General features: G+C 37.5%; 1 protein-coding gene across 6 annotated transcripts in view; it reads right to left on the bottom strand.

Moving 5' to 3' along the window:
- Positions 1-27,660, bottom strand: part of INO80 (INO80 complex ATPase subunit) — a 62,461-nt gene that overhangs the window by 17,345 nt on the left and 17,456 nt on the right. For all 6 annotated transcript variants that reach the window (XM_085224770.1, XM_085224772.1, XM_085224773.1 and 3 more), the window contains 14 exons: positions 27,154-27,234; positions 25,750-25,845; positions 23,386-23,445; positions 22,629-22,771; positions 21,507-21,591; positions 20,918-21,035; positions 20,147-20,232; positions 19,023-19,190; positions 18,467-18,600; positions 17,612-17,679; positions 14,888-14,981; positions 13,593-13,770; positions 8,603-8,743; positions 4,478-4,703 (listed from right to left, as the gene is read on the bottom strand). In XM_085224770.1, coding sequence (XP_085080896.1) covers positions 4,478-4,703; positions 8,603-8,743; positions 13,593-13,770; positions 14,888-14,981; positions 17,612-17,679; positions 18,467-18,600; positions 19,023-19,190; positions 20,147-20,232; positions 20,918-21,035; positions 21,507-21,591; positions 22,629-22,771; positions 23,386-23,445; positions 25,750-25,845; positions 27,154-27,234 — 1,678 coding nt within the window. The remainder of the gene's footprint in view (positions 1-4,477; positions 4,704-8,602; positions 8,744-13,592; positions 13,771-14,887; positions 14,982-17,611; positions 17,680-18,466; positions 18,601-19,022; positions 19,191-20,146; positions 20,233-20,917; positions 21,036-21,506; positions 21,592-22,628; positions 22,772-23,385; positions 23,446-25,749; positions 25,846-27,153; positions 27,235-27,660) is intronic.

Raw genomic sequence — 27,660 nt, forward strand, 5'->3', positions numbered from 1 at the left:
GTTCATCTGAGCACAGTGCATTTTAGTATAGCTAAAACCAACCACACGTTTCCATACTCGTGGAAAAGGTGAATACACATCTTAACTGGAGAACACTGCTCCTAAAAATACTCATGAGCATCACACCCAACAAAGTTTCTGAGTGTTCATGTGCAGTGATGTGGCACAGAGAGCTAATTTGATTCTTGCATGTACAACCACACATCTACAGAGAAAAACCAGAGAAGTAGCTGTTCTACAGAATTCAAAAGATTATTTTGAAATAACATGATAAGGTTTATGGTCATTTTATGAAAAGTTGCAAAAAAAAAAAAAAAAAAAAAAAAAGAAGCATTAGGAAAAAAAATCCTCCAGATTTCAGTGCGTTTAAAAGCTTTTCCTGCAGTTGAGAAGTTCCAAAACTTGACGAACTCCGACTTTTCAAAGACCAATTGGCAATATGCAAGGTTTTTCTTCTAGCCAAAAGTTTTCAACTACAGAAGAGAACTTTATACTAACAGAGTATCCAGTAACTTATGTCAAAACCATAAAAATTGAGCATGCTTCTCTCCTTAGTCTCCTAACAGAGAAGGAAAAACTAATGAGCCAAAGTTTTATCCAGAAACATGGTGGATTCTTCATCGTTTTAGTCTTTCCAATCAAGATCTCAAGAAAAATTATATTCTTAAGTTTAAATAGGAAGAGTGGGCTTGATGCTGGAATTACTGGAATCTGTATCAGGCCATCAGAAGCTGAAGCCACAGTATTATGTTCTGACACTCAAGAAATTGTGAACTATCAGTGTCACTTAGAATTATTAGCTATTATATCTGCACTATAAGATAGTGCTGTGAATACTTTCTGCCTTGCTAACTGCTTAGCTGTCTTTCTGCATTACACCAGCTAGAAATTTGAGACAGAAAAGCTCTGCTTATTTTTGCTTCACTACCTACCTAGATGCTCTCTATTTTATCTTATTTCATTCTCCCTTCATAAAGAAAAATCTCATTTGATGGTGATCTTGTTGCTTTGCCAGGAGAAAGTACCGTATCATTACTTGAATCATTATCAACTATCTCATGGAATTCACCAACTGGAAAGCCACGTCAAGTAGATACTGTGAGGAAAACTCAAGACTACAGCTGAGGCTGGCATTTGTATTAACTACAATGGAGTGTATGATTGATTCTGAAATCTAGAATGTAGCTCAGTCTCAACTGCATACAAATTAATACGAGTTAATAATTTCATACATTCCTCTAAGGAAATCCAAACTGTTAACTTTGACAGTTAGATAAAAATGGAAATGAGTTACTCCCCTTACTCTTTACACTAAATTTTATTCTTCCTATTAAATCATAAAGTCATGACATTTTGATTTTATTCAAATTGATCAACCTGCTATTTCAGAATGAATTAAATAGACTTAAGTAACACGAAAAGTCTAGATATGCATGCCAAAATAACATGATCATTAACCAAAAGCCATTTGTCTGGAAGGAAACTGAGAGAACCAAAAGGGTTTGTTCAAAAGTCAATCTAGACTAATTCAGTTTGATACACCGTGTTTCCAGAAGTAGAAAAACAGTAGCTTTTTACAGCAATCATGATAGGTAGAACTAAGTTTTGCTAAATAGAAATGATGCATATCCTTTTCTACTGGCTCCTTAATATTCCATTGCATAAGTAGCTATTTTTGAATTGCACTAGAATGCAAATTAAAAGAACTGATTTACAGATGGTTTTACAGTCTGAAAAGCTAGTTAACAGTTCATAATTTGTCTAACATCTCAGCATCTGAGCAGACCGCACTGATGAGAAAGCTTTTTCAGGATAGCGAAACAAAACCAACAAAAAAAAAGATCTGTCATCTTTGGAAGAGAAAACCGTATGACTACAAGCCTGACAACTTTAGTGTGCTATCTCAATATCACTGCTTTCCAAACTCATATGTTTTTGCATGCTTAAAGCCTGCCACCTAGTGCTTCAAAGGACAGACTGTGCAAAGTCCTAACAAAAAGTGTAAAATCTTACTGCCTCATGGCTGGAAAACATCTCAATTATTTTAAAGTGTCTTCCATCTCTAGTTTTTCCCATTGCTATTTCTTTCTTTTACCCTGGGGGAAGAAAATGGCAACTTTTATTAAATAGGATTTCCAGAATTCGCAGTTCTACAGTTTTAATAATCAGTGAAAGCTTTCAACAACAATATATTCTGATATGCATATTAATAGCATAATTGAATGAACTTATAAAATTTTGAACCAGTCGGGTGATGAGATCCTGGATTACACCTCAAAGAATGATTCTCAAGGCACAATTTTTTGGGTTCCTCTTCAGCACTGTATGACAGACACTAAACAACAACCAGACCAAAAGGACAGCAACTGTAAAATTCTACTCTGTGGCTTTCAGTTTGAAAAAAAGCTCCTGCCTCCAGCTGTGGACAATAATTATCAACAAGGAGATATTTTGGGTTCCTATGGTCTGGGAAGAAGAGCTAGAAATGATTATGACTCAAAATAACCTCAGTCAGGAGAATTGGCCTATGATTGCAGCTGGGCTCACTGCTCTCTGAAGAATGAGAAAAAGTGCCTCCGAACATGCAAAATGCAGAGGAAAGAGAGATAAAGCCTGGGTTCCAGTTGACACCCCTGGATCCCCTCCCGACAGTCTGTGCAGCACAATGGGGTCAGTGAGGAGCTGGCAGGCTCTCACAGTAAACAGCCAGTGAGGCCGGTGCTTTTTATCGATGCTAAAAGGACTCAGACACTTCCTGCCATTTAATCCAGGACCATTTTTCTTTCAAAGAACAGGAAAAGCCTCAAGAGATTCCCACAGTGATCGCAGCTGAGCCCACTGCTAGGGCACTGGGAATGCCGAGGCTGGAAGAGGATAGATCAGGGTTAGACAGAGAGGTTTCCCCTTTGCTCCTGTCACCCATTCACCGTGGACCTTCACACCTATGGCTCCCATTTTACACTTGCTGATCTTCAGCCTTATAAATGGCTTCTTCAGGCTATCAGCCACTTTCTGGAGTGCACCCTGCCTGCTTCTGCATGTATCAACACAGATGTCCTGTTGTAGTATGTGCCCTCTTCTCTTAGAGTAGGTTTAGATTTGAATGCATCTTTCCACCTAATTAAAACACAACTGTACAAAACCACTTTTTTAATCCACTTTTAGCTCTAACACCTCCCAGATTAAGCCAGCTACACAAACAAATCCTTTGTTGAGCTTGGACAACAATTTGTCGAATTTTGTACCTATTCACTCACTCCTGTAAGATTCTTGTTCCCCATCATTATTCCTCTACACATTTTTGCTGCTGATACAGTTCTCAATCTCTTCATGAGAAAGCAGCCCTCTCCCTAATTCTACATCATCCTCTTCATTTCTGTCCATGACTTCTATCTTAATGTATCCCTTAATTAGTTCCTTGTCTTCTACTTTTAAGTAATTGGTAAAAGATTCCATGAATTCCTGAAGAAAGGAAACTATTAAATCAATCACTAAATGTTAATCAAGCACAAACTCATGAAAAAAAGTTTCTCTATTACATAGGTACAAATGTGCGTGATCTTCAAATGACTCTATGTACTTAGGATGTACTTTCTTAAACCGGACTCTAGCAAGCAAAAGGCCATTCTCCTTTTACTGTACTAACTTCCCCTGCCAAACATCCTTGACCCAAAAGGGTCTGGGAATAACTTAGGATCTGGCAGTGTAAGCTGTTTTTCCTCTTGGCTATCTCTCAGATCTCTAGTGCTTTTTGCAGTACTTGCTCACTGCTCAGGACCACCTTCTGACAACTAGACCATGCCCAGTTTATGAAAGTCACTGTAGTACTAGCAATCAAATTCTAGTAAATCTTGAATTATTTTAGCTTAATTCCAGAAAAAAGTGACATGCGCTTACATTTACATTTCTCACTTTACTAGGAAATATGAACAAGTTTTCTTTATTTCAACTCAACAAGTTCTGTATGTCTTGTTTCCCAGGAAAATTTCATCTGAACTAGGTCCCTGTATCCATCCCACTCATGGTGAACTGCTACAAGTAGTTTTTATCCTTTCATTACCAAGACTAACAAAATATCTCAGATCAATACAAAGGTCTTCCAACGTATCAGGAGGTAAAGTATGATCAAAACTTTTCCTGCAATATCTATATCTCCAACCTCGAATTACTGCCTGGTCACGAGAGCAAACTGTGGTTCATTTAGCAAATCCACCTCTTCACAGACACTTTGAGGACTGACATGCAAAGAGAGGTCTGTAAGCATTAGAAAAGTTTGTCCTAGACTTGTTCATCTCCACTGACAGCTTTACTGCTCACAAAGGATGTGAAATCACAGTGCATTTTAAGATACCAGAGTTAACTTTCACTCAGGAGGCGCAAACAAAACCAAACAAAAACCATAAGCAAGCAGCATGACCACCGAAGAACAGATGGCCTTATTTACCTAGCTCTATTCCATGACAAGCTCCAAACTCACCTGGTATCCTGATGAAAGACCAGCCGTTCTGAGGCCTGATCCCCAACAGTCCTCCTGGATATTCTGGGAAGAACTGGGAGCTTTGTTTCTGCCAGTCAGCTGCTAGCTCAGGGGCTCCATTGACTAAACACTGCTTTGCTTCAAGACTTCCTCCTTCCCTTAGTGCTCTGCGCTCGTATTCTGCACTTCGATCATTGCAGTAGAACTCCAGTGGCACAGCTGTTACCTGTAAGTAAAAATGTAATCAACATTCTTGTTCAGACTGTCCTTTATCTTCATCCCCAAATCCCACTTCAGTTACCTTCACACTGGTTCAAATTTTAAAAAGCCACATCATTTCTGACACGTACAAATGGAAAACAACCTTAAACCGGTTTAAAGTAAGGAAAGGTGGAGCATCTTCCCTCCTCACAAAAAGCCCCATGAACAATCAGGCATAGACTATTTGTCTTTTGATACACACTGTCTTGAATCAATTTCTATACAACTGATAGCAAAACTGACAGTAAAAGAACAATATTCTTGCTGCATCTTTTGCTTTGCCTATTTTTTTGTTTTTGTTTTTTCTCTTCACAATGAAGCATCTACATAGCAAACACGAAATCTATAAACTGGCCTCAACAGAAATTCATGTGGTAATGTAAGATTATCAAGAGACCTATTAGTATGTTGTAAGATCACTTAAAAATTAAACCAAAATTCAGTATTACACAGGTAACCTTACAGTATGGGATTAAACCAGAAAAAAATGTATAAATTTGCAGTACTTTCTAAGTTACCTGACAGCAAATATAAGTCACTGTTGCTTTTATTTCAGAAATAAAATTAAAAAAAAAACATTTTCCAGGCAGATTCAGCTATGTTGCAAACATTCTCATGAATCCTAATACTCTGGAAAATGAACACATTACAGTTGGACGAAAAGCAATGAAACAAATAAAAGAACAGAAGAACTCAAAGTTTTGAAAATCTTCACATTTTAAGATGGAGACAGAGCTGCATAGTAAGAAATACTAGGGGAATCTGTAGGCTTTGATGTTAAACAGCAAGCAGCTGAGCTTCTGGAGAATTGAGAACATGTGGGAGCAGGTTTCATAATGGGACAATTGAGACCTGAAATACAGTGGAAGAATTATCTTACAGCTGTCTGATATCTTAGATGCTGCCTACTCCTCTCTGGACATTTACCAGCAAACTGAAAATAGGAGATATAAAGCAAGATCTTTTTGATAGAAACCTGTCTTTTAATAGGAATAAATTTGTTTCACGAACAGATTTATCTTTGCAAGGACCAATGGCTTGTTTAAACAGATTCGTAAGTACAATTTGGGGACATACTGAAACAAAAACCAAAAAGGCATACAAAATCTTAGCAGTAATTGCAAAGCCATTGTTTTGCAAGATGCCGAAAGCTATTTTTAAATCAAACTGTCTTGTAAATTGCATGCAACATTACAAAATGAAAGGGACTTCACTAAGTAAGGCTTTGTACACATTTCCACCACTTACTAGATGGTGCTGGGGTTGATGCTATCTTCCACTGCCACCTGCAGTCCAAGCATGGGACTGTCTCCTGTGCAAGAGTGCAAAACCTCTCACAATTCCAAATTCCAAATTCCAATTTTGTTGCCTCAGCACTACTGTCCACTGCAAACTATGGCAGAGATTGGTACTGATTCTCTTAAGGGACACTATTCAGTTCCTATTTCTACAGAGGATAAACTAGAACATTCCTTCAAGCACAGGTAATCTGCAATACCTCCCCTAAAGGAAGCACTGCTAGGAGACAGCCTTGAGATGAACTCTGTGTACCTCAACTTTTTGTGATTGAGCCCTACCTGTAGTCAGGCAAATAGCCTCCTGTAGAAGGGAAATTACACTGCCAAATCACCCTCACCAATACCTCCTCCCCACCCCCTACCCAGAATTGCTGCAACATAAACACATACTCCTATTTCTTTCGCTCCATTAACATCTCAAAATTCATCACAGGTCAAACAACAGAAGGCTATAGTTTCTGACAATATGTCTTCTTTGCTATTTCAAGTCTTGTACACTCCTGCCAAAAGTTTCCAACAAACTAAGTCTTTGTATTCCTAGAAACAAAGTGTAATGCTTCCATTTCATCATTTTGCTACACTAGCTAATTAAAACAAGTACCTTCATTCACTAAAATAAGCATCAGATACAATCTCTCTTCACCCTTCCCTGAAACCTGGCCTTCTAAGCCTGTTTCTCCCCTTCCCAATGTTTAGGTAGTATTCAACACACTGTTCAGAAGTAACTCAACTTTAAGCATAAAGGGTGACAAATCTTTTTCTTGGAAACCTGAAGGAATTTAAAGGAAAAGGGAGTAACTGCTTGTCATCAAACTAGGCAGTATGTTGTGACTGTACTGATACGTAACTTTGAAAAACTCAGTTATACTTCTGGCCCTTAGGCCTGCAGGCACAGATGAATTCAACCTAAGGAACACATAGCTGGTAAGCAGAGACCTGACAGACATCCTCCCTTCTCCAGAAGGCAACGTATAAATATGCACACAGCCACAATTTGATCAATATCAAATAACAATATTTATCAATATTATCAATAACATCAACGCTGATTAAAGAATGTAAGATTTGGATAGTCTGGTAATGAGTCTTCTACTATTAAACTGCTTTTGTATCATCATAAACAGTATTAAGACATCTCAAAATAATAGGGATTTTATTGGCCTGTTACTGCTTCAAAGTAACTCGAAGCAGGTGTGTACCCTCATCCCAAGCCCCACTGATGCTTACTGTTCACTTAAAGTAGGGCTCTTCCTCAAGAGCAGAGGGCTGATGGAGAGGAATTTTAGATATGTGATAGGGTACAGAAAAAAAGAATTGGAACTGTAAAATTGATTTCCTACAGGAAAAAGAAAAGGTTTGTTGGTTGTTTTTTTTCTTCCCTTTTATTTGACCATGAAGCAATACAAGATAAGGTGTGGTATCAACTACTGTTTGTTGATTTGGAGATATCATCTATATGACTTCATTCACCAACTTAAGTGGAAAAGAGCAAAGAATATGTGGCAGAGAATAAGTAATCTAGAGACACAACTTCTCAAATTAACTACATACCGCCTACTTGGTGTAGCACAGCTTCAGCTTTCTAATCTTAAGCACGACCAAGGATGTGCCCAGCAGCCAGAGACTTCTGTGGAACTTTACCTCTATAACTCACTCAGCATGCTATAAAACCCAGCACAGTGGCATCCACTGCATGTTTATCTCACTTTCAGCTGTTTCCTCAAAACTGATGTTCATCCATGTGATTAGGAGAAACATTTGGTGATTTATCTTTTAACAAGAGCATAGGTCAGAACCTCCTTCTTCACAAAAGGTCATTCTGAAGGTGGAAACTCTCTACAGATATGCTTATCTATTATGATGACAAATGGTAGATTCAAGTCCAGATTTGAATCTTAAGTACATTTTGTGAAGCTTTGCCAAGATCCAGAAACACAATAGCCACAGACTTCTGAAGGTCCCCCGTGTCAGCCCAGAAATCTTCAGCTAAAGTAATTCCAAAATTCAGTTACTATTTGATAGACAATCCCAAGCAGTACCATTTAATAATATCCAGAAGATCCAGAAAATCTTAAACTTTCTACTCAGTCCTTTTATAATACAATTTGGTGTTTCTTTTTTGGAGCATAAGCTGATGCAACAAGATAAACTCAGTGTCCTTTTCAAAAAAGCATTACTTCTCAGCTCCCTTTGACATGAGAATTCACCAACCACTCCATTCCATCGTATCATACTACGCTTCCGTTAGATTATATAGGAAGAATCTACCTCACAATCTTTTTCTACAATTTTACTGCTTTTGTTTTTAGGAGAGAAAGTGAAATCTATGTATGTCACAATAACTTCAGTTGGGTGCATCTCACAACTTTCCTTTTCCCTTCAATAGCCACTGCAGTCACTTCCTCTATGAAAAAAGCACTATAGAATACAGTAACAAAAGGATATCCTCACAACAATTTTACCCAACCAAAAGAAAGCAATAGATCATCCTGTTCCTGTGACACAACTCTAACAAGATTTAAAACACAATAGAAAATACATAATTTATAACTTCACTTGGACTTACCCGTGGACTGGCTATGCACAGGAAGGACGGCAGCTCAGTCACCTGGCAGCACCGTACACATGAGGTAGCTGATCTCCTTCGATGTATGACATGATCTGAATAGCCAGTAACTGCTTTACAGTGGCTACTGAACACAAGGTTCTAAAAACAAAATTAAAATTGAGAAGTTATTACTTTTCTAATTAGAAACTCCTCTCAAATCTTGTAATCACCCATGACAAAGACAGAAAAAGGACACTCCAAGTATTTCTCTTGGAAAGAGGAAGCTCTACGCATCTTCTGCAGTAACAATGTACAAGATCTTTGAGCAATTATCACAACATTCAAATACAGAAATGCCTGAAATCAGCATAGCTCATATCCATATTTATCTTTACACTCAGTTGGAACTAAAAACCATTTTTTTTTTCTTCTTTTTTGAACCCTCTGATCTTGGCTTTCATAACGAAGGAATATTCCAGTAGAATAACTCTATTCTCTAGCCATGTTCTAGCTGCTTCTTTATTTATTGTGAAGTATGGGAAAATGATATCTGGCACTGAAGAAGACTTAAGACACTAGGTAGCATTGGACAATCTTTAGACATTCATTTTTTCCAACTTTTTCTTCCCTTGCAGTGCAAAAAGGCTCTGAACCTTATCCCCAAAACTTTCCAGGTGTTGCACAATTACTGACACATGAACATACCAATGTGTAAAACTTGGAATTTGCAAGAGGATCGATGTCCTTTTGATATAGAACAATTTACTGACTGCCCCTGCTGACAAGTGGGAATCATTCAGTCAACACTGAAGTTTAAATCAAGGACAGCTCTTTGAAGATGCCCAACTACAGAGAAAAATAACAGACAACAAAACTAGATTTTCTTTGTGTGCATCAGTTATGTTCCATTTATTATTGTTAATATCTGCATCAAATGATGAAATGAATTGCTTATAGACTAAGCAATTTCTGCTTCTTTGTTTTTATTCTAGCTCTTCTACACTCTTACCAACCAATGGCTGTACCCAATGTAATCACAATAGCAAGAACATGAGATCGTTATTCTGCATGCTACAGGAAACAAGCAACAAAAAACAAACATTAACAGGCAAACTTCTTGCTGCCGTAAGATCACAGAACATGCCCTTCAGACAATTCCAGCAGTTCACTAAAGTAAAATGTGAACAGCACCAAAAGCTTCAATATTATTCTGACCCAGATCCTACTGCACCAAAATTTACCACATGCTAATTCTAATTGACAGGAACTCCCAATTTTCTAAAATTCCAGTGTCTGAAACCCTAAACATCAAGACACACTTAGGAAAGTTTATGTCCAGAGTATCTCAAAAACATTAGAAAACATCCAAATAGCCACAGCAGTACCCCATGGACATTCCTGGCCCTATTTCCAGCTGCTGATGCACAGAACAAGAAGCAGATGGTTAGCATACAGGTGACTGCTCTTGTTAACATCAATAGACCATCAGCAGATCTTTACATTGATTGTGTTTACAGTTCAAAAGAAGGAAACAAAAGAAAATAGTGTAATAAGAATTACACTAAATGAAAGAGAGATAAGTAGAATAATTTGGAACCTCCTGACAAAGGACATAAATAGCTTTACTGTACGTAAGTGCTCTGATCACCTATGAAATACAAACAACCCTAACACATAAGCTGATCTTTCAGTTGCTGCAAGTGTGACTTGTGAAAAGTTCCAACTCTAACTGAATATCTGCTCCCCTAAGGATGATGTCTGAAAAGGCTGACAGTAGACTTTCACTGACACTCAGCACAGCAAAAAAGCCCTGGTCAAAGCTTGATCCACATGGGATAACATCATCCTAAGCAGGCTCTTACTCATCTGCAACTCTTTATAAGTAGCACTATCTTAAGTAGAAACTGCTTCACATATTCACTCCCACATCTACAGAGCCCCTTCTGCTTGTTGGCATAACTGTATGCACATTAAGAAGTGGATCAAGATGAAAACAAACCCTTGCTCGCCCACTCTATGTTAGTTCTGTGATCCTTCCCATCACCTAGTAAAACAGACTGTGCTGAAATAGCACAGTGCAGGGCTGGGGATACACAGCTGTGGACAACTTACACATCTGAGTACCAAAAATTCAGCTACATATAAAATCAGAGAACAAATTCAGCAGACAGAAAATTGTTGCAGCTGGCTCATTCAGGTATCTGAGTGCAAGGGCACAGATCAGAGGAGGCAGGATTCAGCAGCTCAGAGTAAAGAAATGAAAACAAGGGTCACAGAAAAGTGGCTTCTCTTAGCAACAGCAAGCTATTAGTCAGACTCAGAAGAGCTTCTTTAGGTTAAAGTTCATTTCTTCCCTGGCCCATATACAGGAGGTATAGCTGGTACTAGAAGTACACAGGAAGAAGCAAAGAAAAAACTTTCAAGAAGGTATCCAAAATAAAAGTATTATTTTTACATGCAGACAGTATTAGAATCTTGTACAGTGGAAACCAGCTTGCCATCGGTCACCCAAGTGAAAAAGCCTGAATAAGGTCACAGAGCAGAACACAGGCATGGCTCTAAAATAGCTCCTATACTGCAATACAACAAAGCTAAGCACACACAAAGAGGACTGTTAAAACAAACATGCATGTATGTGTCTACTGCAACCATGCAATCACAGTAATTGCTGAAAGAGGCTTTCCTATCTAGCAGACGGCTGAAAACAAATATGGGATATGGCTACCTGCACTGTCCTAAGCTCATTAACACCCCTAAGGTTTTATACAAAGAAAATGAGGAAAGCAAAGGAGAGAAGGGTTCATATCAACAGATCAGATTTCATATTAATTTCAATCAACATATACTAATCAATACACATGTGGAGATGCTAAGGGGAATGAATAGACTTAACACTGCAAGGGACTTCTGTGCTTACGTGAAAAAACTCATACCACCTTTAGACAGATGTTACTTCAATTTTAGATTGAACCATTAAAAAAAAAGGGTTTTTTTTTTTTGTCTACTGACTTATTTTCATAGTTTGCGTCTGACATAGGAAATGCTGACCTGAGCAGTTAAGAAAAGCCTTTCCAGATTTATACCATTTCCTTTTTCCTCTGTTTCTCCCCCTCCCCACTCCCTACATGTTACTATCTTGCAAAGCCCTAGATGAAGCCTCAGGGAGTTTTACATGAAAAATTTCTCAAATTTGGGCCAAGTTTTTTAAAAAAGTGTCCTGTTAAAAGAAAGAAACATGAAGAACTACTTGTTTTTCTACACAAACCTTTGTTCTGCACATTTTTAAGAAACTCTATACATATGGAAAATTCTACAAACGTAACTTATTTTAAAGTGATCTCAAGTAGTAATTTATCTATAATGGTTAGAAAACTTCTAAGGAATCCTCCGTAACTGTAAGGCTAAACTTCCTTTCTCCTTACTGGGGCTATCACAAACATGCTGTACTGCACAAGCTTATGAACTTTACTCCCCAGCTGGTTGTTTTCTTTGTGAAACATGATTTATGACAGTCACAGCCCTGGGAACCCCAGAGACACCAGTAACAGCTTCATGAATCAATCCAAATAATTTATTTGGAGAAACAAAATCACAACTAAGACCTTCCAGACTGTGGTACAGGTGAGTCTCAAGTCTATCAACTTATTTTTCATTTCATTCTTAGCATTAAAAGCTAGATATGCATATTCCACATCTCACATCTATAATGTAAGCCCACCTTCTGTTCTGTAAGAAACTACAACAATTTTTATTTCAACACTTACATATGCTAACCCAATGGATTAATTATGGCCTACAATGATATCATCTTCTACTTTCCTTCTGTTAGGCTGCAACATTTTCCACAACACACAAGTTTTCCTTGGCCATACTCAAGAGAGGACAGAGCTACAGAATAGCTTCAGAGATATAAACAGTACACAGATAGTACTCAAATGGTTAAATATAACTTAAAAAAATATTTTGCAAGCAAATCCACAGTTTAGACATTTTATCAAGCTAGATAGGGAATCACAAAATATTTAAACACCAGTACAGGCAGTGTTAATTGGCACACACACTCACTTGGCTCGATCTTTGTTTGATAACTAGGAGAACTCATTTTGTTGGCTTGGCTGTTAACGATGCAAAACATGACACCAAGCTCAAGGTTGGTTTCCTACTGCTTACATGTCTTCAATTTCAACTTCCTCCACACGCTATTCAATTGAATCCCGGCTATCTCCTTTCCCCTTGCAGACTCATGAAGTGAAGCAATATTCCCCAGAGAAATCTGGCAAGATCTCACTGTTCCAGAAAAGATTTTTTTACTGCAAATATAACTGCCACTAAAGGAGAATTTCAGCTATATGCTAGCTGTTTTCCTGACCCTAACGCTAATTTTTTTTTGATCTTATTTCCCAATGAAACAACTTGATGAAATTATAACTCAAGAAATCAACAACTAGATCGTGATAAAACATTCACCCACATCCTAGAGTAAGGCTTAGAGAAAATGATTTGGCATTACACAGTAAAATGAACACATTTGTAATCTACTAGCCAGCAGTAGAAACAAATGTCAGAGTAGAAAGATGACCATTGATAATGCCTGTCCACCAGCTCCAAAACACTGCTACACTGAATGAAGCCTCCAACTATCCCAGTTGCTGCAACACTGTATTGAATTTGAGAAGAGTTGGTTTCAGTTAGAGTTACAAAAAACTCTCAAGCTTACACATAGAATCTGCCTCCAACAAATGATGAGCTTAGTACAGCTATTCCAATAATATTTTTAAGACTTCTAATTCAACTAATTTATTTTTATGTAGCAAGTTTTTAAATGTATCGCTATACAAGAGGAAGACAGAAGTCAAGCCATTTTTCCTTTCAGCACTCTGAACTTCATCTAAGAGACAGTACTAATAAAGTTATCTTGTTTCTAATTTTATGTTCCCTTCTGTTTTGTAACAAGAGGTTCTCACCATTCTTCCCTCAGGGGATTTGCTTACATCTCTACTTTGCTTACCTGCAGCAAAGTGCAGCTGTGCAAGTTAGGGAAAGACAGTGGGAAATTTACATCAAGCAAGAAATCCTTGTTCTTTAAACAGTGTGAGCCCTCCTGTTTCTCTCTTTCTGGTTCCATCCAGGAGCGCAAATGATGGAGCCTGTAGGAGGCCTTCAGAGACAGGAAAAGAGCTAACCATCTGAAAGAAACCACAGCAGACACATTTATTCACTATTTCGTTAAACAAAAGCTTGAATATATTTAACAACAATAATTTCACACATTTTTTTTGTTTTTTCCCAGAAATTTAGGCTGACTGTTCTGGCTTGAGGGAAATAATTTTCACTAGACATCTGCCAGTTATACTATTCTTATTTTTATTTTTTCTAAAATGGCTTAAACTGAACCTAAATGATGAAATTAGAATACACTTGGAAGTAACTTCATTTAAAAGGGTCAAGTCCAAGTCAGCCACTACTTCCAAAAATTGCACTCTGACTTTTCTGTAAATTATTCCATGTATATATTGCTCATAGCAAGCTGTATAACCAATGAAGAATTTATCACAAAGATCATTCAGAGAGAAATTTGTACTGCTACTAAAACACATATGAAAAACAAGTTGTCCAAAATAACTGCAACAATAAGAGAATAAAACAAAGCCCTAAAGAAAACACCTTCATTTATAAATAGATTCTTGCTTTTTATTTTAAAATTCTTACAGCCACTACTAAATGTCTGCCATAGTACTGTCACTTACGGAAAACACCATCTTAAACAGATCACTTCCCTTTCCAAGTCAAGACAGCTCAAAACGTTAAAAATCCACCATTCTCAGCCTGTATCATGGAATTCAAATTTATATTAAAAACAGGACATGTGTAGAAGAGACAATATGAATTGGAGTTGACGAACAACTATCACAGTGCAAGCCCATTCCACATATGTTAAATACACACTCAAGTGCAACTGATGAGCATTATAGCAAAACCTTTTTTAGAAGTCTGGATTTTGCACTTCATAATGCCAACAACCTACAGCGTGATCCTAAGCAAACTCTTCTCTTGCCCTTTGACCATCTTGTATATCTGGAATGCAAAATCTTCGTAATAAAGATTTCCTCTAACAGAGGCATAAAAAATTATTTCACATAATGGTGCCCTGTACCTGGAGAAGACTCTGTAAGTTTACTTATTCCTTGATGGCAGATAAATGACAAATATTAAGAAGCACAGAAAATGCAGCTTTACAGAATATCTTAACAACACCTGTATTTTTCCTACAATTATTAAGAGAGAGAAAAATGTTGTCCTCACCTGGCTAAATGTCCCTGATTCATGAGGTTTGCCATTTCTGCTGGCGAGACATCAATAAACCGGAGGAAAGAGAAACAGCTTTCTTCATTGATGCCTGTGTCACAGAAATACTGAAGTTAGGCCAGGACATATTACAGACACCCAACAATGTGTGCTAAAGACAATGAATACACTTCAACTGTGGTAAACTCCATTAAAGATACACATTATCTAATACAGCAAATCTGAGTGAATAAACAGGAGATCCTAATTTAACCCAGACCTCTTAGAAATTCTGAAAAATACATCTTAATTGCTATTTCCCAATTCCAAGTTACAGTTCATTTTCCAGTCTGGGCAAGAGAAGGGTATTTACAAAGACAGACTTGTTCTGGGCCAGAAAAACGTGCTATCAGTAAAGACATTTATTTGACCTACAAGGAATTAGCAGGCAGTTACGCATTTGCTAGTGTGAACACACATCTCCCAGAGAGCTAACCAGAACATCCACTCCTAAGGACAGTCTCCAAAACATACTCCCTCTCACCCAAACAGTGAGTCAAACATGCTGGATGGAGACGTAGGAACCAGCAGGGGAATGTGAGTGAGTACAAGGATAACGATGCAACAGTACAGTGGAGAGCAGGGAAGACATGTTCCACTGTTAATTAATAAAGCTTTTTAGGTCCACCTATGCGACCTTTATTCCCAATATTATTCATGTATTTTTATGCAACTTTTTATGGAGTTACAGCATCGGTGGATAAAGGGAGAGCAACTGACACTATCTATCTGGATTTATGCAAAGCATTTGACACTGTCTCACATAACAGCCTGGTCGCCAACCTGGAGAAAAATGGATTTGATGGATGGACCACCCGCTACATAAGGAATTGCCTGGGAGGTCACAGTCAGAGAGTTGTGGTCAGTGGCTCAGTGTCCAAGAGGAGAGAGGTGACGAGTGGCATTCCTCAGGGATCAGCGTTGGGACCGGTGTTATTTTATATTTTTGTAAGTAACACAGACAGTGGGATTGAGTGCACCCTCAGCAAGTTTGCAGATAACAGCAAGCTAAGTGGTGCAGTTGACATGCTAAAGGGAAGGGATGCTAACCAGACGGACATGGACAGGCTTGAGAGGTGGGCTCATGCCAATCTAATGAAGTTCAACAGGCCAAGTGCAAGGCTCCTGCACCTGGATTGGGGCTATCCCAAGCACAGACAAAGGTAGGGCAGGGAACGGTTTGAGAGCAGCCCTGAGAAGGATTTGGGAGTGTTGGTTGATGAAAGATTCAACATGAGGCAGCAGTGTGCGCTTCCAGCCCAGAAGGCCAACCATATCCTGGGTTGCATCAAGATAAGTGTCACCAGCAGGTTGAGGGAGGTGATTCTTTCCCTCTGCTCTTATGAGACCCCCAGCTGGAGTACTGCACCAAGTTCTGGGGCCCCCAACAGACAAAAGACATGGAGCTGTTGGAGATGCTGGAGGGCCACAAAGATGATCAGAGGGCTAAAGGACCTTCCCTATGAGGACAGGCTGAAAGAGCTGGGGGTCTTCAGCCTGGAAAAGAGAAGGCCCCAGTGGACCTTATAATGGCCTCCCAGTACCTGAAAGGAATCTACAGGAAAGCTGGGGAGGGACTTTTCAGAAGGGCATGTAGTGACAGAATGAGGGGAAATAGTTTTAAATTGGAAGAGGGTAGATTCAGACTAGACAGTATGAAGAAATTATTTACTGTGAGTGTGGTGAGAAACTGGAAAAGGTTGCCCAATGAGGCTGTAGATGCACTCTCCCTGGAAGTATTTAAGGCCAAACTGGATGGGGCTCTGAGCAGCCTGGTCTAGTAGGAGGTGTCCCTGCGTATAGCAGGAAGGTTGGAACTAGATCTTAAAGGTCCCTTCCAACCCGAACCATTCTATGATTCTATGTTTAACTTCTACACAAAAAATTATATATCCAAAATAATTTTCCCTTTATGGTACCTGAGAAAAAGCCTATTATGAATATCAAATAAGCCTAATACAAATATCATTACAGCAGAATAATTAGTAAGACACTCCAAATCTAGAGAGTTATAGATGAGTGCAGACTCCTCTTGCTGCACGTGGTTCTTTATTTGAAAAGTTTTGCATGGCTAAGTAGGTCCACACTAACAGACTTCAGCAAAGCTATGCAGCCAGGATCTCTTTTGCTTTTTTCTCCTAAAACTTTCCCCACTTGAGGAGCTGAGCAATCTAGCTCACTCTTTTTAGTAAAAAATATTCAATCCTCTATAATGATTATTTAGTTTTCTGTTCATCAATTAGATCTCAGGTCATTTGCATTCTCATACTTCCTACTTGAAATAAATTAGCAGTGTAACATACACTACAGATTGTACTAAAATGAATCCAAGATTTCTTTGAATTGGATCTCTGAAGAGATCCACATTAAACTGAAGACACAGCATTAATCCACTAAAGTAACCTAAAAAAAAAGACAAGGAATAGAAAAAGAGTTTGAAGTAGGATTAAGCAGTGACTAAAGTCTGTAGAACATCCTTCCACCTGCTTCCATACTCTCCTTACATGAAAAATACAGGTTGACTTCTCTTCAGGTACAAAGCTTAAAAGAATTCTAACAAATTCTAATCAGATTATCTCAGAGGACAAACTGATCTGACTTTTCAGTTCTGTTCCTAAATAACATATTCCAGCACACATACAAGCGTGCAACCCGGCTTCCTTCCCAGGACCAGAAACATACCCTTCCTATGGAAGAGAGACTGCTGGATGTGGTCTGGTGCAAATGGCGAAAGTAAAACCCGTAACCACCTGAAAATGAAAGCAACAAAACAAACAAAAACACTAAGAAGGTGTTAATGCATATAGCACTCAATCAGACAGACAGCAAAAAATGTAAAGTAATCAGTAATTCCATTCTTTGTAAGTATTCCTGCACTGTGGATAACTGGAACTGCATAGCATGAGCAGTGCACATGCATTACTGTTAATCTGACACTGAGAAACACCACTGTTTTTTTTGAACTGCATTGTATGATGTAGAGCAGTTCTTTACACATCTTTAAACATGTCTTTTTCATCTCTGTCTTGAGCATTCTCAAACTGAGTACAAAAACAGACTTCTCAGGAACTGCCAGTCAGAAAAATCAGGGAAGTGCACTCAGGCAGCTTCTACTCATCCAAGGTAAGCATTAAAAGCTGTCAGTGCACAAGGACATACTCATAATATATCGTGTCACTACATGCAGATACTGATAGCTTCCTTACACATGAAAAACCACTGAAGGGAAAACAGTTTTTTTCTAAAATTCTATTAAAGATAGTTCCATTATACATTATCAGCAATAACTCTGAATTCCTTTTACTTGCTTTCTTATTTAATCAAAGGAATATTTGATGATCAGAATTCCAATAAGAAGGAACATCAGACATAAGATGTTTAACAGCTGTATAAATGAAAGAAAACTAGGAATGCATTGCTTGGCAAACACTATTTAAGTTCACCAGGTAACAGTGTTAATTAGTGCTTACAAAGCTAAAATAAGTCTAAATCATACTACTAAATATACTAAGTTGGAGAGGAAGTAGAGTTGCTTGCCTGTCCCGTGAGTGGTTGAAGACCCTGATCTGTCCATGACGGTAGATGAACTTTGAAATTGGGTATGGCTTTAAGGAGATGTGAAATGGAGACCAAGTTTCTTGTCGCTCAAATAGCTCTGGGTGGTTGCACACCTGTAAAAAAGGGAGCGTGTCAGACATAAAGAAGAGATGAATTCAGGCTAATGCTGTGTTTACATCCCAAGACAACTATCACTACCAATCACTCTAATATTGGCTAGAATTTCACAGCCATTTTGGTACATTTGTTCAAACTGAACACTGCATCATATATCTTCCTATTATTTCACAACTATTCCCTCTCTTCCCCACGTAAATGATGTCTTCAACAACCAATATAGAACCAGATGCAAGCAGCATTTGCTTGAAGCTCTTCTACCCCAACACTGCAACACTGCTCTAGAAAGACAACTGAACCACACGCAAATTTGCATGCCTATGCCATAAGTTTTTTTATATGATGTTTTCTAGAAGTTGTACGTTAGCTACATGACAATGGAATATACTTTTAAAATTATTACTTAAAATAGCCTTACCTTCCTGAACTGCATGACTAGATTCATGAGACTACTAGTAGTGGTCTGTGCTTGCTGAGTAGTGCCCATTGAGGATTGCAAGAGGTCATCGATAGAGATTTTATTTTTCAGAGCTTGATACAACAGCTTCTGTCGACTTGTCTGCTGGCAGTACATAAGAATCTCAATCTGCAAAACAGTAATGAAGTTTTAGTTTTTTCTCTTTCGGAGATAGAGCATGACCACATCAGTACAAAGAAGGGAAAACTCATATTAAGTAAATCTTAACATTCTCAAAAATATATATACAGGCAGTTGTGTTCATATCTGTATTTCAGGATCCAGCCTGGAAAGCAACTAACCAGCAGCTGTGTTTTGGAAAGCTTAGTTAACAATACAAGAGACAGATCTTTACAAGTAATGAACACAACAAAGACAACAGTCCAAAGAAGTTGTTGAAAACACCACATCTACAGCTGAACAGTTAAATTTTGCCTTCAGTTGTGCTATTCTATTCTTAAATGTTACCAATTTGGAGTCATCATGAACAGATGTCAGGAACCCATGATAAAGACAACTAATAGGTCACATAATAACAGTGTTTATGAGAAGAGTTCTAGTTTTGAAACTAACAAGTACATCAACAAAATCACGTCTACTAGTCAGTAGTCCCAAAACCACGGGACACACTGTTCAGAAGTCCATCCAGCACCATTAAGAAGAAATTACAACCCAAGAGAGAAGAACCTGATGTTGCCATTATGCATATCTTGCTCAAGACAAGCAAGCGGAGTCCTAAATCCATGCCAAATCCTTCACGAAGGCCACCCAAACACTGCTGTATTAATCTCCTTCACCTCAGTTAGTTATGCTACTGTCACCTTAATCAGGCTTATTTTTTATTTGCAATACTGAACGCTTACCCCAGAAGACAAGAAAAAAAAGTGCATTAATTAGGGGTTCTTAAGTTACATTCATGCCTAATGACGTTGCTGGAATGTGATGCCAGAAGCAGATCTGTGAAAAGTCTACAACCAAATGTCAGGTTACAAAGGGACAAATTAGCCTGTAAAAACCAGATACGATAACAGAGCTATGACAATAAAGCTGAAATACTCTAAGTAAGGATCAATACTTTTTCTCACCTTATCTGACAGTTCATTTTCCACATCTTTCTTGATTCTTCTCAACATGAAAGGCTTCAGGATCATGTGCAAGCGGGATAGCTGGTCTGAAACACAAGGGAAGAGGAAAAAGGAACAGTTACTTCACCAGAGAAGGAAACCATATTGTGCCCTACTACTTACTGCTCAGCCAGTTCCCCTAACGTGAGTTCTTGAAGCACACAGTTTGGGTTATTTAAGAACTCTTAAAACCTTCACCTTTGTAACAAGATCCAACTATGCTCTGTTCTATTCTAATAAAAAATTAACTATATCATGTAGCTAGATTTTTCAACATAATTATCCCTTGAAACTTACTGTGAGACTTATTTTTTTCCAGCAAATAATTTTTATACTTCTCTTCTGAAGCTCAAAAGGTGTTTAGTGCCTTCTATCATTTTGATTTAGAGAGTTTGTAACATACTCTTAAGGCCTCAAGAACGATCGACTCTAAAGAAATTTACAAACAATTTAAGTATTTGTTCTCCTGTATTGTTAAGTGGGAGGATTAGATAGGTATCAAACCAACACCTTCACCACGTGTTTTTCTATTTATTATGCATGATGCAGTCAGAAACAAAAATTTTGACAAATTGTGGACAACACATCACAGCGTTCCAATATGACTAATGTACACTCTGCTTTAAAAGACATTTCCCATACACAGAATGAGAGAAAGTTTATTCGTTGGTAGCTGGAAAAGACAATAGATTTTCAATACACAAAACCACCATAATCAAACACTGCACTCACTTTCATCAATGGCAGATTTGTTCTCTGCATGACTTTCTATGTCTTTAGAAAACCACTCATTGAACTCTTCATGGGAATCGAACAATGTTGGCATGATAAAATGCAGCAGGGCCCATAGCTACAAGGCAGAAGAAAAAAAAGAGCATAAGTCATCCTGCTGTGGGTAAGGTAACTAAGGATCTCACATTCTTGCTGCTCTCTATGAGCTAAGTCATTTTACTTGATCACAAGACCAGAAAAATTGAAAATGAACCCCAGCCACATTCTTCCCCAGCCACATTTTTCCCCCATTCCAGGTATATCAACATCACTAGAAAGCAGTGAGAAATGTACAGCAATAACTTCAGCCAACAGAAGCAGCAGCTACCAGAGCTATTTTTTATCCTGTAACCTAGGCATTACTATCAGGTATCTTCAGTTTTACTGCTATTTGACTATGCCCTCGCAGACCTGATCCTAGGGTTTTTTTTTTGGCAAATGGTGCGCAAGACATGATCCCACACAAAGACAAGGTTTCTCAACTGCTCACAGACATTTAGGACATAATCTTGTGATAAAGCAAAGCCAGCTCGTGTGAGCCTATGAATACCTCAGCCATTGTGTTCTGGATTGGGGTCCCTGTCAGTAACAACCTATTTCGACACTGGAACTGCAGTAGGATCTTCCAGCGAACACTGATGAATAAAATTGAGAAAAAAAATCATGAGAATTGTTTTTGTAGGATATAAAAAATAAAGAACTTTAAGACCAACTGCTTCTAGTGACCTTCCCAAATGTTTTGTTGAAGGTCATTGGGTAATAACATCACAGCTACTGCCCAGTCTTTCAAAAGGCAATTACAGAAGGAAGTAGCCTTTTACAAAATACAAAGGAATGAACATCATTTATTTTATTTATCTAAGTATGTTTTAACTCACTTTTAATACAAATGATAATAAACTCTTATCATCAAAATAATTAACTTCCCAAGAGAAACAGTTATTATCAATCATAATCTTGTGTATTTTTCAGACTTTACAACACTAAGTCCATGGGACACTGTGGAAAGAGTGCTGAGCTGTATGTTACAGTCTTGGAAGGGCAGATTTCAGACTCAATGAGTCTTCATCCAAAAGAGTCTCCAGCTTATGGTAACGGAGATTTGATGTGTACAGTGGCAATATGGGGAAAAGTTATGAGAAAGCGGTTACAAAAGTAGCAATGGACACATCTCTACTCAGAAATGAAAATAAAGCTTTCTGGCACAGATTATTATGATAAAGATCGGGCTTTACTGCAACTGACAGTACTCATAGTGTTCTAACCCTCATTAGAAGGCCTGGAAGTGCCACTGAAAAAGCAATAAAAATTATGCATTTAATGGAGCAAACGTAACTAATACACATTAAAGACTATAGACTGTTTATATGGCAGAATTGTATGAGTAGCCAAGACAAAGGTGAACAGTATTTAATACCACTTTCTTTCACTGTTCTGTACTTTATTCATACTTCTGTTCCACAGTTAGTTTTTAATTATGTTAACATATTTGGAAGAGGAATATTGTGGATCATTCCACTGTCACAGAGTTGGAATTGTATACATACTTAAACTATGTTAAGACACTTGATGTCTCCTATCTGTTTCAATCATAACAATCAGTGTTTGTACTTCTTATATTCCTCTACCAGACTGACAGAAAGAAAAGATTTTTTTCCAGTTCATTTATTACCTGGAGCTGCTCTTGAGCGCTTGTGCTTCATCCAGCACCATATATTGCCACTTCACTCGCTGGAAATACTTCACATCCTGTACTACCAGTTGATAACTGGTAATCACCACATGGAAAGGAGCATCCTGAGTATACAATGTCTTCTATAAACACGAAATAAAAAACAAATGTCCATATAACATAAACACACTGTGAAGAGTTTACCTGTATATGCTGTAATCTCAGATTTCTTTTTCATAATTTTCTCTCATTATTCATTTTTCCTCAAATGACTTTTCAAAGTATCTACAACAAGGTTATTCAACTAGTGGATCTGAACTTCAGTCCATTAGTCCCTGATCAATTTCAAATGCTTCTTAATGCACCAAACAAGAGCTAGGTGTTGAACTCTGAAAAATACTGTTTACTTATGTTAAATTAGGAACAATCTGACAGGTCTGCAGGGATGCTAGCCCTGGGCATTCTGAGTTAAATTATCCAACTTGAATAAACAGTTCCTGACATTAAAGCAGCCTGCTTAATTTTAGGGCCTTACTTTCTTCAACTAACATCATACTACCCTAAATTGTGATGTACTGTGTTGCTCTCTAATAAAAGATTGGTCTTCTACCCCACTATATTAACAAACCTTACCACATGGATGAAGAAACAGCACTATTATCCACACATTGCATAGCATAATAAAGTGTAATAATGGTTTGTTTTACTTTGCTCGAATAACCAAGATGGTTCAATCACACAGGCATGCCAAATTTACCTGACTCCAGAACTTCCTGATGACCTTTCTATCATGGGGATTTCCCCAGTAAGGTAGCACCTGGAACAGTATAAAAATACAAAGACATTACTTTTCAAATAAAAATGTACTCGCTTTAGAATTTCATACTATGCATTCTATAAATCAGAAAGACAGCTCTCCTCAAAACCAAAAGGGAATGATCTTTCTTATCATGCAGAAAAAATTCAGAAAGTACTTAAAAAAATTCTTAGAAACATAATTCCAAAAACGATTATCATTTGTCTTATGCCTAATATAAAGACAGCATATGTTGGTCTAGAAACACCCAGAAGCATGTTTCTAAAAATGAAAACAGATACATTATTTATGGAAGAAACAAGTCTCTGGATGACTAAAAGGCTTGCTCTCCTGCTTAACGTTCCCTGTTGTTTCTTCCTAATAATACCAACTCTGCTGGATTCGTATTCGGAACTGTTTCCAGAGATGAAAGGTAACATATCTGGTCTGGACATAACAAATAAAACAATTTTTAAAAAGTCAGTAACAATACAAAAAATCTGGCCATTCATTTATAACTCAGAGTTTTATGGGTCCCATTACTCAGAACAGATCTTTGCAGTGAACAGAAAGCAGCCAGAGATACTATTACTATTTGTGCACTGCCATCGTCTGTCTGATGAAAGGACTACAATGCAAGACTGAAAGTGAGGAATGCTGGTTTCTGAGCTTGTGAAACATCTCCACCCTCCAGCAAACAAGCTCTAAGTTACTGCATACACAATATGCCTTTGGATGAACATTCTTGCAATCGTTGTGAAATAAGGATGCTATTAAAAAAACTCATGAGATTAACAAACAAGTTAAGTCTTTTATTTTACATACTTCACATATTCTGCCATGGACCTGAAGAAATGAATTCACTGTGATTTACCATAAGCATAAATGACTATGAGTTTCAACATGATAAGAAGCAGGAACAAAACTGGTTCAAAAAAATTGGTAAAACTTATAATCAGTAACAATCAAAAGCTTAGAATTTTTTTAAAATACAATTTGTTCCAGGAATGTGGTATTATTATACTAACCCACAAAACAGCTATGTAATAACAAACAGGGAAAACCATGCTTATAATAATAATTATTATTATTTAATAAAAAAAAAAAAAAGAGATAGTTCTCTTGTCTCAAGCATCCTGGCTGCATTTTTGAAATATTTGCTGTATTGGAGAAAAAGCATGGAAGTTACTCATCTATTCTATATAATTAACTGGTTGAAGCAAATTACAGAAAGTAAATAGATAGTGTTGGCCAATCGCTCTCATGTATTATACTCCAGGTTTTAAGCTAGGGTCCCTACTGTTTTGGGACCAAGAAATGAAGTATTACTTATAGCAGTACTTCCAAGTCTTTTCCCACACCTCATTAAGTAGCCAAGGCATTCAAACAATTAGCCTGGGTGTTACTGGTATATTGGCTGCTTACAATTGTAAGTAGGCGGTTTTTTTATTTGTTGGTTTTATAAATTCTTTGTAAGAATTAAAATTACTTGTGCTTACAAAACCTAATCATGATCTCTTCATAACAAACATACTTGTCAACAACTCAAACGTTTAAACCATAATCTCCTCTTTGCAGCTGTAACCACAAGCTTCTGAACTGTCTACCTTTAATTTTAAAATGCTGTTACTGTTTCAGTGATATATATTCCTTTCAAATCTTCCTTCCAAACACTCAAATGTTTTTCACTGGAGTACAGGTAAGCAGCTTGTTTTTCCAGTAACTGACTGTTTCTTGCTTTTTACATTACTATTTTCTCACAATTACTATAACCTGAAGGCTTTGACTTATTTTCCTGTTAGCTTTTTGTTCTCACCTAATTGTGCTTCACTACTCTCCCTTTTCTTTCTTGCTAGTTGCTTGTCTATGGTTCTTCTACTTCTCTCTAAGAACACTGTCTCTCACTCTGGTTTGTTTAGAGTTCTGGTTTTATTTACATAGTCTTTATCTTATTTAACCAGATTGATAGGAATGACTGAAAACACTGCTCTGAAGAGGATGCATAAGACTGAAACATTATTCTTGGGTCGACTGCCAGGACCACACACTATAGAACTGAACATCCACCCCTTGCTTACTTCAATTCCCTCATCAAGATGGAGTCTTGATACAAAATGAAAATCATATGATTCAAGAAGGAATACTTTTTAGATATTTTAGATAAATGAATACTCCAGAAAGACAGGACAATGGAGAAATATCAGAACAGGCTCATCACAGAATTTGAGACTGCAAGATAATGAGGCACCCAGATGCGCCAAAGAATTCAGGAATATAAACAGTTTGCTTTTGAGAAAATCTAAGAGAACTGTATGTTCTTATTACCTTAAATTTAGGAACAAATCTGGCAAATTCCTGGTGCCAGTTGTTAAGAGTAGATGCAGGCGAGATTATTAAAAAAGGTCCCCAGATGTTCTCTCTCTGCAATATACATATTAAAAAAAATAAACAGACATCCATAAATTAATTGGGGGGAAGGAACACGGAAATAGTTTCATACAGTTTTGCAACTGCTAAGTAACAGTTGCTATGTAAGACAGAATTATACACAATGTAATTAAACTGCCTCCCAGAACAGCAGGGTGACACAGAATCAAACAGAGCAGACCTAATATCTAACACAGTCCTCCTTCAGTACAGCTAAGTTGCTCCCAGAACAAGCACCACCACTATGAACTGGCTTGTTCTTTTTTTTTTTCTTCATAATGTTGCCACCTCCACCTTACTAACAGCCTCTGTCATTTCGGGAAGGAAAAAAACGCCAGGTGGTATTGGAAAGCTTTACTCCATCACATCACAACAGAATATCTTCTTGTGAGAAAGAAGATGAATAATTAATGTATTGGTGTAAGCTGGTCTGTGCAAGGGAAAGCAGGAAATATTAAAAGTCATATAAATACTTCCAAAAATCTCAAGTTGCAACAGGGAGACAAGCCTATCTAGTTGTTATCCCTTATATACACATGAGCCTAAGAGACTTCGGCTCTGCATCCTTCCAATGTCATTGTTGATAGTACCATCAAAAGTATATCAAAACCAACATAAACAAACGCAGACGATGGCCAGTCATTGGTCACCAATCCAGCTACTTCTGCTCTCAGTACCACCAGCTGATACCTCCAATTTAAGGCAAGTAGCTGCATGCCACTTTTTTTTTTCTCCCCCTAAACCTATCTACCTCCTTCTATACATATATTTCTGCAATAAGAAGAAAGCTCACGTTGCTTTTTCTTTTTTGTTTATCTGTCCTGGCACTGAAGAATCACTGTGTCTCAAAACAAAACAAAACAAACAAAAACAAAAACAATCCCCCCTCCCCCACAATTAAGTACGGAAATCTATGCTAATTGTCTTGAAGTTCAGAATTTGGAATTTGGGCTTCATTCTACAAGTGTCTCTGATTCATAAACATCAGTGAATCATTAAGTCAGCAACTTGTTCTCTCAGCAAGCTTTTACAATCAGTGCATATGAAATAATGTTACTCTGTGAATAAATGAAAATCCTATTTTTATATAATTCTACATAATATTACATACATATGTGCACACATATATAGTCATTTACACATAGGAACTTTTAAAGGTACAACTTAAAAACAAACGGAAATGCCATAGATAAAATGACTTTTAAAGCATTCAAGCTTTATAATCTAGAATTCACTTCAAGTGTAAAAAGTATGCATCTTCTATCAAGTTTTCTGACCAGAAAAAAGCTATAATCCACTTACTTCAGCCAGATGTGCAAGGAGAGCAATACTTTGTACTGTTTTACCCAAACCCATTTCATCTGCCAGGATTCCATTGATGCCCTGAAAAAAAAAAAAAAAAATTACACTTTTGGCTTACTACTTTTTTATCCATGCAGGACTTGAAAAATGAAGCAACCTACTTTCTTTTAGGTCTTCTACTGAGAGATATTTCATATCAACTGCACTTTCATTCATTTCTAGGCCATATTTGTTTTTCCCCTCAGTCTATCTGCAAATCACAATCACACTGCAAACTGGATATGCACAGAGCAATGCTATCTGCAATTTACAATCTGCCCAAAGCCTGAAATTGTATGCAATTCTGAGAAGCAAAGTCTCTTCAGTGTATAATCTAAATGATAAGCAGTTCTGTAAATATCCACATAAGGAATCTTGAAATTTATGTTCTGTTCAAAGTCAAGGATTCTGATGGGTGATTTATGTAATATTTTCATTTCTTCTAAAAATACTGCAGATGCAGTATAC

This window comes from Meleagris gallopavo, chromosome 5, assembly GCF_905368555.1.
Source record: "Meleagris gallopavo chromosome 5, MGAL_WU_HG_1.1, whole genome shotgun sequence".
NCBI lineage: Eukaryota > Metazoa > Chordata > Aves > Galliformes > Phasianidae > Meleagris > Meleagris gallopavo.